This window comes from Lissotriton helveticus, chromosome 3_1 (assembly GCF_964261635.1).
Source record: "Lissotriton helveticus chromosome 3_1, aLisHel1.1, whole genome shotgun sequence".
Classification (NCBI taxonomy): domain Eukaryota; kingdom Metazoa; phylum Chordata; class Amphibia; order Caudata; family Salamandridae; genus Lissotriton; species Lissotriton helveticus.
The window spans coordinates 572,214,261-572,227,261 of NC_136061.1; the positions used below are offsets into that span (position 1 = coordinate 572,214,261).

General features: G+C 45.1%; 1 protein-coding gene across 3 annotated transcripts in view; it reads left to right on the forward strand.

Moving 5' to 3' along the window:
• NME9 (NME/NM23 family member 9) overlaps positions 1-13,001 on the forward strand; it is a 697,622-nt gene that overhangs the window by 311,727 nt on the left and 372,894 nt on the right. For all 3 annotated transcript variants that reach the window (XM_078680514.1, XM_078680516.1, XM_078680515.1), the window contains exons 10-11: positions 5,451-5,611; positions 8,173-8,369. In XM_078680514.1, the coding sequence (XP_078536640.1) occupies positions 5,451-5,611; positions 8,173-8,369 (358 nt within the window). The remainder of the gene's footprint in view (positions 1-5,450; positions 5,612-8,172; positions 8,370-13,001) is intronic.

Below are 13,001 nucleotides of genomic sequence, written 5' to 3' on the forward strand. Positions count from 1 at the left end.
CCCGCCAGTGCTCTCTCCGCATCCACCAGAAACATCAAGAGATCATCCGCATACAGCGAGATATACTGTTGATCCCCTCTGAATTCCAGGCACTCATCACATTGTCCCAACCTAGCTCTCGCTGCCAAAGGTTCTTTTGCCAGAGCGAACAATAGTGGAGAAAGTGGGCAGCCCTGCCTTGTCCCTCGGGACACTTGGTAGCGGGGCGAAATTAACGCCCCCACTTTCACCCTAGCCACTGTGGAAGTGTAAAACACCTTCGTCCAATTCACAAATGCATCTCCCAATCCAAAACGTCCCATAGTCTTATATAGGTACAACCATTCCAAACTATCGAAGGCCTTCTCTATGTCCATGGAAAGTATCGTGGCCCCAGGCGAGCCAGGATGGTCCTCTCCCAAAATCCTTAACAGTCTCCGCACGTTAGTGGCTGTGTGTCTAGTTGGAATAAACCCAGCCTGATCCCCATGAACCAACTCGGTTATATGCTGCAGGAGGTGAGACGCCAATATCCGACTCAAGATCTTATAGTCAGTGGTCAACATCGATAACGGTCTATAGGCTCCCGTGTCTGTACCCTCCCGCCCGGGCTTTAACAATAAGATAACAAGCGTCTCTCTCATCGTCGTAGGAAGTTGACCTAAGTCCTGCGCCTCAATATAAACCTCCAACAACCTCGGAGCCAGCAAATCCACATACTGCGAGTAGAATTGTATCGGCAAACCATCCGCGCCCGGAGTTTTGTTGCGAGCCATATGCTTAATTGCACTCCTAATTTCCTCAATTGTTATATCGCGGCACAAACATTTCGCTTGTTCCTCCTCCAGATGCGGAAGGGACACGCCCTCCAAAAAGACATCAATGTCTGAGTCCCCCGCCACGAGCGAGCTCTCATACAACGTTTCATAATAAGCCAAAAACCTAGCCATAATCTCTCACTGAGTATAGATGGTACTACCATCTTGCGTTTTCAGCACCATGATTGGAGAGCCACGTGTAGTAGGATTGGCCAACCACGCTAACAGCGTCCCCACCTTGTCCCCTTCAGCATGAGCCTTTGTAACATAATTTTTATAATCAAAGCAGCGCAGTCTCTCTACCTCCTTGGCCACTGCCTCCTTCGCCTCCACTACTTCTGCTTGTACTTCGGGATGCTCAGGCCGTGCCTGTTCAGCCGACCGTAATCTGCTTTCTGCCCTGTCTACATCCTGCAGCAACACCTTCCGCACCCCCACATGCTTACTGACACAGAGCCCCCTCACCACCACCTTAAAGGCGGCCCACTCCAGAGCCCTAGTGGAAGCTGTCCCCGCATTTTCATTAAAATAATGTACTATCCCCTCTCCAATCTCCCTGTGGAAAACGGGATCGTCGAACGTTTCAGGGCGCAATCTCCAAGTGGGGATGTCGGATTTCACCGCCATCCAGTGCATAGTAACCAACAACGGGTTGTGATCAGACAGTGTCCTAGCAAGATATTCAGAGTGCTTTTTGGAAGGCACAACCGATGCTGAACATAAGACTACATCAAATCGAACATGTAGTTTGTGCATTGCTGAGAAGTTGGAATAGTCTCGGTCCCGCAGGTGGTGGGTTCACCATATGTCCACTAAATTCCATCTGGTTTGCCAATCCATGAGACAATGTGCCTGACATGCGGTCGAGGAAGCATGCCTGATCGATGTTTGGTGCATAGACACTACACAGAGCTATGTCCCTACCGTGTAAGCTCCCCTCAACCACTACAAATCGGCCTTCAAGGTATATAGTTTGTTTTGTGACCTGAAAAGGGACCCCCGTTCTTATCGAAATCAATGCTCCCCTTGCAAATGCCGAATATGAGGTACTAAAAACCTGCCCCCTCCACCTGCTCGGTAATGCCAGGCCCTCTGTTTTAGTAAGGTGGGTCTCCTGAAGCAGTGCTATATGGACTCCTCTCCTAACCAAATACGCATGAATCTTATGGGGCCTCGTCATTGTGTGTAGCCCCCTTACATTCCAAATGATATAGCGTAAATCAGGTACCGCCGCCATCATAGTAGAATAGTATCCTCATGTCGCTCCGTACAAAAGTGAACACACCGGTGACCCCCTTGTCCCAACTATACTCCCAACTCCCCAGCCCACCCACCTCCCCAAGAACAGGTCCTAGAACAGAACTGCTAGTCCCCATCCAAACCATACTAACAATCAACACACACCTAAGCCCACCAGCAATGTTCACAAGCCTCCTCCCAGCTCACAACAGTTTTGCAACAACCTCCCAGACTGCAAACCATTACTCATCCAATAGTCCATCTGCTGTGGCTGGAGTGACCTTCGGCAAACGGAGACTGTCCGCCTCTGAGGTCTCAGTGTCCAAATGTGCTTTGTCCTTCTCTGAGTCCGTACATTCCGGCGACTGCACCATCTGTTCTACCGACAAAGCCGACACCGCCTCCAGCACCCCATGCCGTTCTACTGCAGTATGTGATATCGTTGGTTTCCGCAGCTCCCGCCATCGCCGTCGAAGCCGCTGCGACTTGCGCAGTTGAAGTTGAAAGTTCCCGGAAGACTCCGGGGCATGGCGTTCCATGCGATCCGTTCCAGCCCGGTAAGATTCCAGCCATGGCCATGCTTCCTCCGGAGTGTCATGGAAATGAGTGCTACCATCCAATATTATTCTCAGTTTGGCTGGAAACAACAGGGAATACTGAAGTCCCTCTGATCTTAACTCTTTTTTAATCGACATGAAGGGCGCTCGGCGGCGCTGGATTTCCAAGGTATAATCCGGAAAGATAGTCACTTTGCCGTTTATAACTTGATATGGGCCATCAGTACGCACTTTTTGGAGCAAACAGTCTCTGTCCTTATATTGCAGCAGGCGAGCCACCACCGGGCGAGGAGGACGCCCTGGCTGCGGCGGCCTCCCAGGCACCCTGTGCACGCGCTCCAGGTTGTAGAAAGGGGTCAATCCCTCAGGAGCCACCACCGTTCTCAACCAGTTCTCCAGATACTGCACTATGTCCGACCCCTCCACGTTTTCGGGCAGACCCACTACGCGAATATTATTGTGCCTGTTTCTACTTTTGGCATCCTCAGCACGTTTCTCCAATGCTAGTATATGGTCCAAGGCGTCTGTCATCTTGTTCGTTAGCATAGTGTGGGCTGGCGTTACCTCTTGGAGTATTCCTTCCACTTGTTTCACCCTATCTGCGAGTTTAGAGTGATCTGCTCTCAGGAGGCCAAGTTCCGTCACCACCTGCGCAGTGTCTTGCTGCAGGGCCATGCGTGAATCCGCAATGGCCGTCAGTATGCGGTCAAACTGCTGCTGCATTCCAGGGTCCTGGGGTGCCTCCAGGGCATCCAATTCGGTCGGGGTTGGCGCTTTGCTGTCCGATAACTGGTGCGTCCCATCCTTCTTCCCTTTCGTTTTCCCCATAGCCCGGCTCTCCAGTGCATGTCCGAATATTCCTAGGCACCCCACAGCTTCTTGATCGCCTGAAGAGAGCCAATTTCCAGACCCACTCCAGCCAAGCTCAGGAGTTCCCCTCTCCACTAGGATCACTGCTCAGAAGCGTGGGTGCCCCAGCCCGCAGAGTGCCATCGTTCCCCAGTGGTGCCAAAGCAGGAGCACCAAAGGAAAGGTCCCACGCCTGTCATCCAACCCAGTGCTCAATATCCCAGTCCTGCACTCATGCACGGTGGCAACAATAGAGACACAACACCTCGATCTTCAATAAGAGGCCCAAGCATGAAAGTCCCACCGCTTGTGGTCCTGCACAGGGTATGCCTTCCCCCCTGCACCAGTCCAGAGCAAATTCTACACTGCCCAGGCCGCTATCACAGGCACAAACCTCCTCTGCACTCCCTCACCGCCAGAGTTGTATTGGGGATACCAAACCCCGTGGACCACCTCAGGTTGCCCTGCCAGGGAGGCAACAACACTTGTTTCAGCCCTTCACCACTGCCCGTTGCGCACCGCCGCTTGTTATCTCCCAGCCGCAGGGACCCCCTGGTCAGAGCCGCAGTCCGTCCAGCCGCTTCCACCACAGGCGCAGCGAGCAATGCCACGCAGGCTCCAGCCAGCAGCTCCCAGCTGTCTCTCCGCGCGCACCCCCGCTCCCGCCACAGCTCGCAGGCCGCAGCCGTGCCTGATGCCCCACGTCCGCCTCCAAGGCCCGGGAATCCGGGACAAGCCGCCCCCACTCACCGCGGCAGGAACAGTAGCGCCTTCGCTCCCTCGCACCTTGCCAGGCAGCCGTATGTCACCGCTCCCTCTTCAGATCCTCCGGCACAGCCCCAGGGGGGTCGGAGCCCCCCTGGGCGCACGCCTCCAGCTTCCGCAGCGACTCTGCCGCAGGCCGGCCCCTTGTAGCGTATTTACAGCGCAGGATCGAGCAGTCTGTGACCTCTCAAGCGGGGGCCCCCGCCAGTCCGCAATCGGGCCTCCGCTGTGCCACCTAAGCCACACCGCCAGCGATCGGGCCACCCAGCCAATAGTGCCGTTCCTTTCTTGTCTCTGGCTCAGTTTTCAATGCAGCCGCACCGCTGCCATTTTGTGACCGCCTCCGCCAGCGGCCTCCTTCAGGGAAACTGCAGAAAAACTACTGATTGACGTCGGGTATGTCATCGAGACAGCGCCAGCCCAGGCCCGCACCGTACCAATGTCACTCGGTGCCACCAGGCGGGCTAAGAACCGCTTTAATACGCTGTTCTGCTACTTGCTGTATTGGAGTATGGAATACAAGCCCACCCACTCTCAACCCATATTTATCATTGGCTTGTGTCATTGCCCTTCGTAAATGCTGGCTTCTGATTCGTTAATAGGCTTTTTAGTCCCTAAGTACTGCCTTGTCCTCATTTGTAACCTCCCATGAGAACTGGCCCTTTTACTTCGGTTGTTACACGGTACATATTTTTTAGTTTGTAAGTGTATTTTCTTGACTGAGTTTCTCCTATGCATGCCCGACGTGCTTTCCTGCAACATTGAGCATGCCATGCATGCTTTCACTTTCCCAGCAGCCCGAGGCAATGGCAGCCGCTTCTTTGAATAGGGCTCACATTTACAAGAGTTTGAGCTATTAGCAATGTAAATGACAATGCCTTTTATTTATGTGTTAATTAGCAAAACAGATAAATAAAAGGCATTGTCATTTGCAATGGCAGTAGCTTTAAACTCTTGCAAATGCGAGACCTATTGCATTGCAAATGCTTGTTTACATATACTCCCAGTCAGCATATAAATGACAAAAGTTGTTAGCGATGCCCCATTACAAGGTGGCTAACTGCTGCTCATGTTTTTAACACTTAAACCAGGATGCTTCTTTTGGCCAGAGACTGACGCCCACCCCCTACCCCCCACCCCCACCGAGATCACTTAAGACCCTCCCAGGGGTCCGCCCCCCAGTTTGAAGACCTCTGACTTACTGTGATAGCCTTGATTTACTGTGGAACTTTTATTCCTGCAGGAAAAGTTTGAGGAGCTAGTCCAGTTTATGTCAAGTGGGCCCTGCCATGTACTGATCATTTCCAAGCCATCAAAAGAGGAAGATGAGGACGTCATCCCTGCTTGGAGGGAATTCATCGGCCCAACTGACGTCGAAGTTGCGAAAAAGGAGAAACCTGAGAGGTGATACGAAAAAATAAAGCTTCTGTTAGATTAACTTTCATTTTATGGATGTTAATAGTTTTAACAGTCAACATTTTTCACCATTTAAAAAAAATGTGCACACTAATAAGCCACCTTTTTTTGCATAAGCGACCTTATTTTGCATGCGCAAACGTGTTCGCGACCCGTTTGCACATGCAAAATATCACAGGACCATGTACAATTCCTAAATAGCGAGTCGTAATTTATCTGCAACTCGCTTTTTAAGAATTGCAAGTCGTTAATATAAAGGGGCGTTCCCTTCCTAATAGCAACCCCAAAGCTCTGTATGAATATTTTGCAACAGTAATTGCGGTCGTAAAACACTTGCAAATTACCACCCTCTTCAAGAGGGTGGTAATGCACTCACAAAAGTGAAGGGGTCCCGAGGGGACCCCATCCCCTTTGCAAATGCAGGGGAAAATATTTTTAGGGGCAGGCAATGGTGCCTGCCCTTAAAAAATGATACGAAACGTTTAATTTTATTAATTTTTAAATGCATCCCATTTTCCTTTAAGGAAAATGGGCAGCATTAAAAAAACCTGCTTCATTGAAAAGCAGTCCCAGACATGGTGATCTGCTGAGCCCAGTAGGCCACCATCCCTGGGAGGGCCAGACATTCCCAATGGGGTAGCAAATTGCGAGTGGCTCATTAATATTCATGAGCCTCGCATTTTGCGACCCCATTGGGAATTGCTAACAGTATCTCAGACACTGTAGTACATAGCATTTTGCGAGTCGCAATTGCGACGCAATTTGCGACTCGCAAAATACTTGGTCGTACATCTGGCCCCTTGTGTTGAAGTCCCATTCACATAAGAACATGTTACACTTGTCATCTTATCTTATCTTCTTATCTTATCAGAACAAAACACACACACTGATATCATTATATACCCCTTTGCCACATAAAGCACAACCACAGACATCTGTAAGATAGTCAGGATTTAATTATTTGTGAATTATAAATAACTTTGAATTTCATGATTGTACGACAGGCAACTTCAGATCAAGTGGTTCTGTAAGTTACATTGTCCATTCTGCTGTGTAGTACAGGGGCATGCATTCTTTTTTAGTAGGTTTTGATATTTGTGTAATACATTTCTCTTTAGTTTGAAATTTGTGTGTGATATTGGCAAGGCCAGGTAAACTGGTCTGCTCTGCCAAGCCAATACTCCTTTTCACCATGTTCCTTTTTTAACTACCTTCCTTTCATTGGAGACAGAGAGACAAACGTTTGCCTAGTAAATGTGATGTTTTCCAAGTATTGTTAGGAATATAAGATGAACTACTTGTGGTTCAAAGTCTCATGAGTTATACAGAGACTGATTGGTTGTTACACACATTTTTATATTATCTCAAACTAACTTAGTGATCGAATTTTCCTGTGATCTCAATGCCTTCTCTGATAGGCTGGTACTCTGCTCCCTTGCTCTGCGGCTGACATACTCCACACAACAATTGCACATCAGAACTTAGAGAAGCTTTCTCTTCTCTACAAAATGTTTGCAGTAAAGTATTTATGTTTGGTTGCTATAGATATTTAGGTAATATATTTTTTTGAGTATATGTTTTTGAAGTCGTTGCTTCTTTCAGACTCTATTTCACATTTCTTTGTTCAGGCCAGTACATCTCCCAGCATTAGAACATGAATTAGGAGGGCACATTGGGGGTTGGGAGGCGTGTCACACTGTAGGAAGAATCACTCTATACTATCCCTTAACAGCTTCTTTGGAGATTGTACCTTACTCCTTCATATGTAGGTAATACTTGTTCATGTTCTGTATGACAGAGCCTATGAAGTACCATCCTACCACCAATAAAGCCCTCAAACCACCAATCAAACATGTTGGGCCCGATTCACAGAACTAACTTAAGACAAAATCCTAAACTTAGGATTTTTCTCACTTTAGGAGTCCTAAAGTTAGGAGTCCTAACTTTAATACTCCTAAAGTGAGAAAAATCCTAACTTTAAGACTTTCGGTATTCACAGAAGGCATTTAAGAGTCCTAAAATTAGGAGTCCTAACTTTACTTCTCCTAAACTGAGAAAAATCTTAACTTTAATACTTTCGGTATTCACAGAAGGCATTTAAGAGTCCTAAAATTAGGAGTCCTAACTTTACTTCTCCTAAACTGAGAAAAATCCTAACTTTAAGACTTTCGGTATTCACAGAAGGCATTTAGGAGTCCTAAAGGTAGGACTCCTAACTTCTGTGAATACCGAAATGAGTAAGTGCCTTCTGTGAATACCAAAATGAGTAAGTGCCTTCTGTGAATACCAAAATGGTAGTAAGTTTAAGATTTTGTCTCAAGTTAGTTCTGTGAATCGGGTCCGTTATCTTCATCCTTGCCCTCTGTGTTCTTCACACACCCAGGTAGACATGTATGTACACATGTAATGTGTACACATCTTGTACATATTGGCTATATATCAGTGGTGGTCCTCTACTTCTGTCAGACATGCTCAACAGTAACATGCCTTTTTAATACACACAGGAACAATTATTGACTCAGCGTGACTAATATGTTTCTTTTCGACAGCCTCCGGGCCCAATATGGCACAGAAGTAATGTTTAATGCCGTCCACGGTAGCGCGGACAGGGAGCAGGCCAGCAGGGAGCTGGCATTCTTTTTCCCCCACTTCAAAACACCAGACATTGCTACACAGAATACACGAACAACAGATCCAGAGAGGACCCTAGCTTTAATCAGACCTGACATCCTCAAAGAAAGGAAAGGTAATATCACAGCTTACAGTAGAAGTACTGGATGAGTGGGTGGTGGGGGGGAGTCATGTTTGGCTAACAGTTTGTGAAGGGGACAATGCACCATCGTATATAGATATTACAATGCCTTCATCTGTACTCAGACCAACTATGAAATGAAGGTATTAGCCACATTAAAAAACAAAATGGAACATTTTGTGAGGATTGAAAAGACTGAATATGTCTACACAATGCGTTTCAGTTAATGATATGTTCAAACATCAAGGCACTGAAGCTAAATGTGCAGAGGTGTTTGTACAATTTTGAGAATGAGTGGGTTCTGGGCAGTCGGTCACTTCACTAGCCAACACCAGAGATGTTAATGCATTAGATTGTTACTGAATGAAATCTAGAAATAGATATCCAAAACCTTTGAATGTTAGCTTGGTGAATCCTCATTGCTTCCACCTATTGTCATGTTTTTGTTAAGAATGGGGTGCAGTGGTGAATTGTGAAGCTCAATGTCCCTCCTGGAATGCTACTCAATAGAGAGAACATTTTCTGTTGTGTCGCCTCTTAAGGCTAATAAATCTGCTGAAACAACCACTAGAATTTGTAGACTTGATGAGTTAAGAATCACCTCTTATTAGCCTTGGCCCAATTTACAGAGGTAAATCTATGGGAAGAACTTTCCATGTATGTAGATGTACGCCTAGGCATGCATGCAAATCTCCATCTGAATACAATTCACCAACTCTATGTAGAGATTTATGCCTTGTAATAGGAGTACATGTCCCACCCCCTTGTACTATTTAACATATACTGTAAAGATACTACCAGTCACTTTATAGGCATATTGTAGGTGGAAATCTGCCAAATGCAGATGTACAATACATTGGAGATATCCACCTATGTTGTGTACATCTACAAATAAAAAAGAATCACTTGAGGAAATCCATACACCAGATGAAAATTACTGCTGAGGACACATGAATAGAGCCCACACCCTGGGCTCTGCACCCTTCCCCTTGTGCTGTGAGACATTGTAGAGAATGATGTCAGCTACTATTGTTTTGTGTGTCTTGTTTTTGTTTGGGACATGCAATGTGTTATCATGATCATGCCTTTAGTAGTGTTTGTAGTGTGGTGTTAGATGTGAGATGAGTCATGTTTTATTAAAATTCATTATCAGTTTACATATTTATAATTGTCTATGCAGGTGCATCTGTTACGTTTATGTTTTATAGTATGATTTTCATAGGTATCTGCTACTGTATACAGTTATATGATTATTTGCTATGGTATTTTAATTTTTAATAAATGTTTTACATTTGTGCAATGTGATCTACAAACGTGTCTATAATGTCTAAAGTTAGATGGAAATTTGTGCTTTAATTTGTTACATTGTCATTAGTTGTTAGACTTTGTGCTGTTGAATTTGGAAATGGCTAATTATTAGGAATCAGTGTATCACAGCAGTCCATCTATGTGGTGCCCAAAATGGGGAGGCGGATTCTTGTTAAATGTGCTTGGCAAAAAAAATTCCTAATCAGGGTTTTGAGAAGGAGACTTACTTGCAAACGAGTACAACAAAAAATATGCCCAAGTTACTGATCTCACGGTATTGCTAATCAGCAAATGCTTTTTCACAGCCAGAATATTGACTAGCATGTCCAGGAAGAAAGAGCCCACATTGCTAGACGAGTACCCACAAACAGAGGATTGTAAGTGCAAATGGAGAATGGAGAACAGGTCAAGTAAACTTAGTTGTAGGATGTTTGCATTATAGAAACACTTGAAGGGCATTGAGAACTACCCATGGCAGGTAGAACAAGAAAGGGAAAGACTGACAAAATGTGAAGCAAGAAATTAGAACCTTTTTAAACTCAAATAGCTGCAGGACTAACCTGACATAATCGAACTCTGGATTTTTCATAGATCCACATGCTTGAATTATTCCCCTATGTCAGTTGGAGAATGCTCGGTGGTGATTCTAGTACAGAAACTAACATTGAAAACAAATTGAAGACAACCATAATAGACTACCAATAGCCTATCACCTCATTTTATGACCTGATGTCCAGTCACTCAGATGGCTGGACTCAGAACTCCAACCCTCGTCAGAGGCATCAACTGTCAGAATTTCTACTGCACGCCTGGTGAATTTTTAGAAATGTGAGATTTAGATTACGATTTATAAAGTACTCTAATGCCGTGGGGACTCTTGTCACTAGATTAAATTAAAGAAAACAGTTCAAAGAATTAGGCAATATGACAGCAGAAAAAAAACTACGGAAAGAGAAATGTTTTAGGACTTTCCTAAACAACATAGTTAGTAATGGTCTGAATATTTCATGAGAGAAAGTTCCAAATGCGAGGGGCTTGAACAGAGAAGGCCATGCCACCAAAGTGACATTGACTGAACCGTGGGATAGTTAGAGAAAAGGGAAAATGGAGAGCAGAGATATTTGGAAGGAATGTATCTATGTAGTCTTCCTGTAATTGTAACAGGATTCCTCCCATGCTAAATTAGTGAACAATACTGAAACACCTAAAGACTAGCCTGTTACACACACATAACTAGTATAGCATATGCATAATAGGTGAAACATGTCCCAATCAGGGTACTGGTCATCATCTTGACTGGATGAAGGCTATTCCAGTATTCTAGACATGTACCTACAACAGCAGACAGGCATAGGAATTCGTAATCTTGAGTATATAGAGGTGGCAGTTCATGAATTTGGTGTAAATGAAATGTACATGATAATGCTACAGTTGAAACTTGGCTGCCCAATTGGAGTAAAGTGCCAAGTGGAAACTCATTCATTAGTGGGCGGCTACTCGGCAATGCTGTAAAGAGAAAGTGTCCTAGGGGGTATTACTAAGTCTACTTAAAAGATGAGTAACATCAACATAGCTGTAGATTCTAATGTCAAAGGTTCATAGTGAAGCCAGAGGTGTCACACAGATATTAAAAAGGTAATGAGACAAGGCCAAACCTTGAGAAACATGCATGGAGCAATTGACAGAAAAATAATGTACTTGTGTAAAACCGTGTGGTTTTATCTAGAAGTGAGCCTTCATGTAGTTTTCAGTTTTTTTGGGATGTGGTTGGGTGGTTGATCCAGAGACATCTATCACATTATGACATACAGTCCAAGACAGAAATACCTCTTCAATCCTTGAGTCCTATAGAGCAGGAAAGATGCTTGTGCCTGATCCACAAGTTGTCTTTTGGGCATTCTGCAAAAATACACCATTTGTAAGAACCTAAGCCGTAGGACACTCCCAAACAGAGAAGAACAGCTACTACTAGCAAGTAATGCAACTTCACCTAGTAAAGACTCTGTCAGACACCTCCACCACTACCGCCAGTAATACCACCAGAACTGGTGAGCTCACAGCCTGAGCCATTGTCTCCTGTCCAACTTGGTCATGCAATTGTTTCAGCACAGCCCGTTGTACAAGATGTTCAGCTAGTCTTCCATGAGACCTCGTATGAACTGTCGCAGATGACAGATGGTGACTCCATGTCGGATGGTGATGACAGTCAAGGAGGGGATGATGCTGATGACCAAGCAGATAATGCACATGAACCTCAAATCCCAGGCAGGCAAATGCCTGAGTGGGATGCATTCATTCCATCCATACATGTGAGTATGTGGGGACTATTGGAGCACAGCAGCCCCCCAAGAATGTTTTTACAACCTCATTCTACCTGTCCCAGGGGATAGAATCTCTGAACCCCAGACAGGTTTGTCTTTACCTCAAATGACTCCTAGAGCTGAAGCTTTTAATCTTGGGATCTGTCATGCAAGAACCCCTCGTTGTGGGTCATATGACTGGAGTAGCAGTTGGATAAAAGTAAAAGAAAGACTTAGAAATACATACGTTGAATGTCAATGCTTTATAGAAAATGTTGATGTTGACACCACAATGCTTTCCATTGTAATGAATGCTTTGGAATATTGCTACTGTTCTGATTGATTTTAATGTTGGAGCAATGTTGAATACAACATATGGTTGCTTTTAATGATGTGGTGACACCCTAACAAAGCCAGTAGATCTGGCCTAATTTCTAATGACATACCCCTTATAGTGTGATGTTGCATCTAGTATAGGTGAGGTTTGTTGTGGTTATAGGGTTCAGGACACACTAGGCATGTAACTTAATATGAGGGTGCCATCAAAGGTACTTGCATTTTCCTGAATTTATATTTGTAATTTAATGCATAGCATTTAGTAGTGTGTGTAAATTTCTTTTAGTTTTCAAAGGAAAAACCACTGACTGCACAGTAAATTAGTGAATGAGGTGGTTGTTTACCAGCAATCTGGGGTTACTTGCCCATCCAGCTCCTGAGTAGGCCTTGGACCGCTCTGCTACCCTACCCTGAGAGAATAAAGGGCTACAATGGGGTACTTGGTTCCCAGTAAAAAGACAATTACAGACTTATTACTTGTGAAGGACTCGCAGCTTTCACAAATAATAACCTATTTTCTTCCAAATCCCTATTTGAATTTCATAAGTTCTCATTCATAGGAGGAGTGGAACTGCTCTAGGATGTTTGCGGTGGGCATCTGTTACTGTTTTTATCCTAATGACCAGCATGGCTGATTATTTCTTGTTGTATTTATATGACTCAAACATTAGCCAATCAAGCA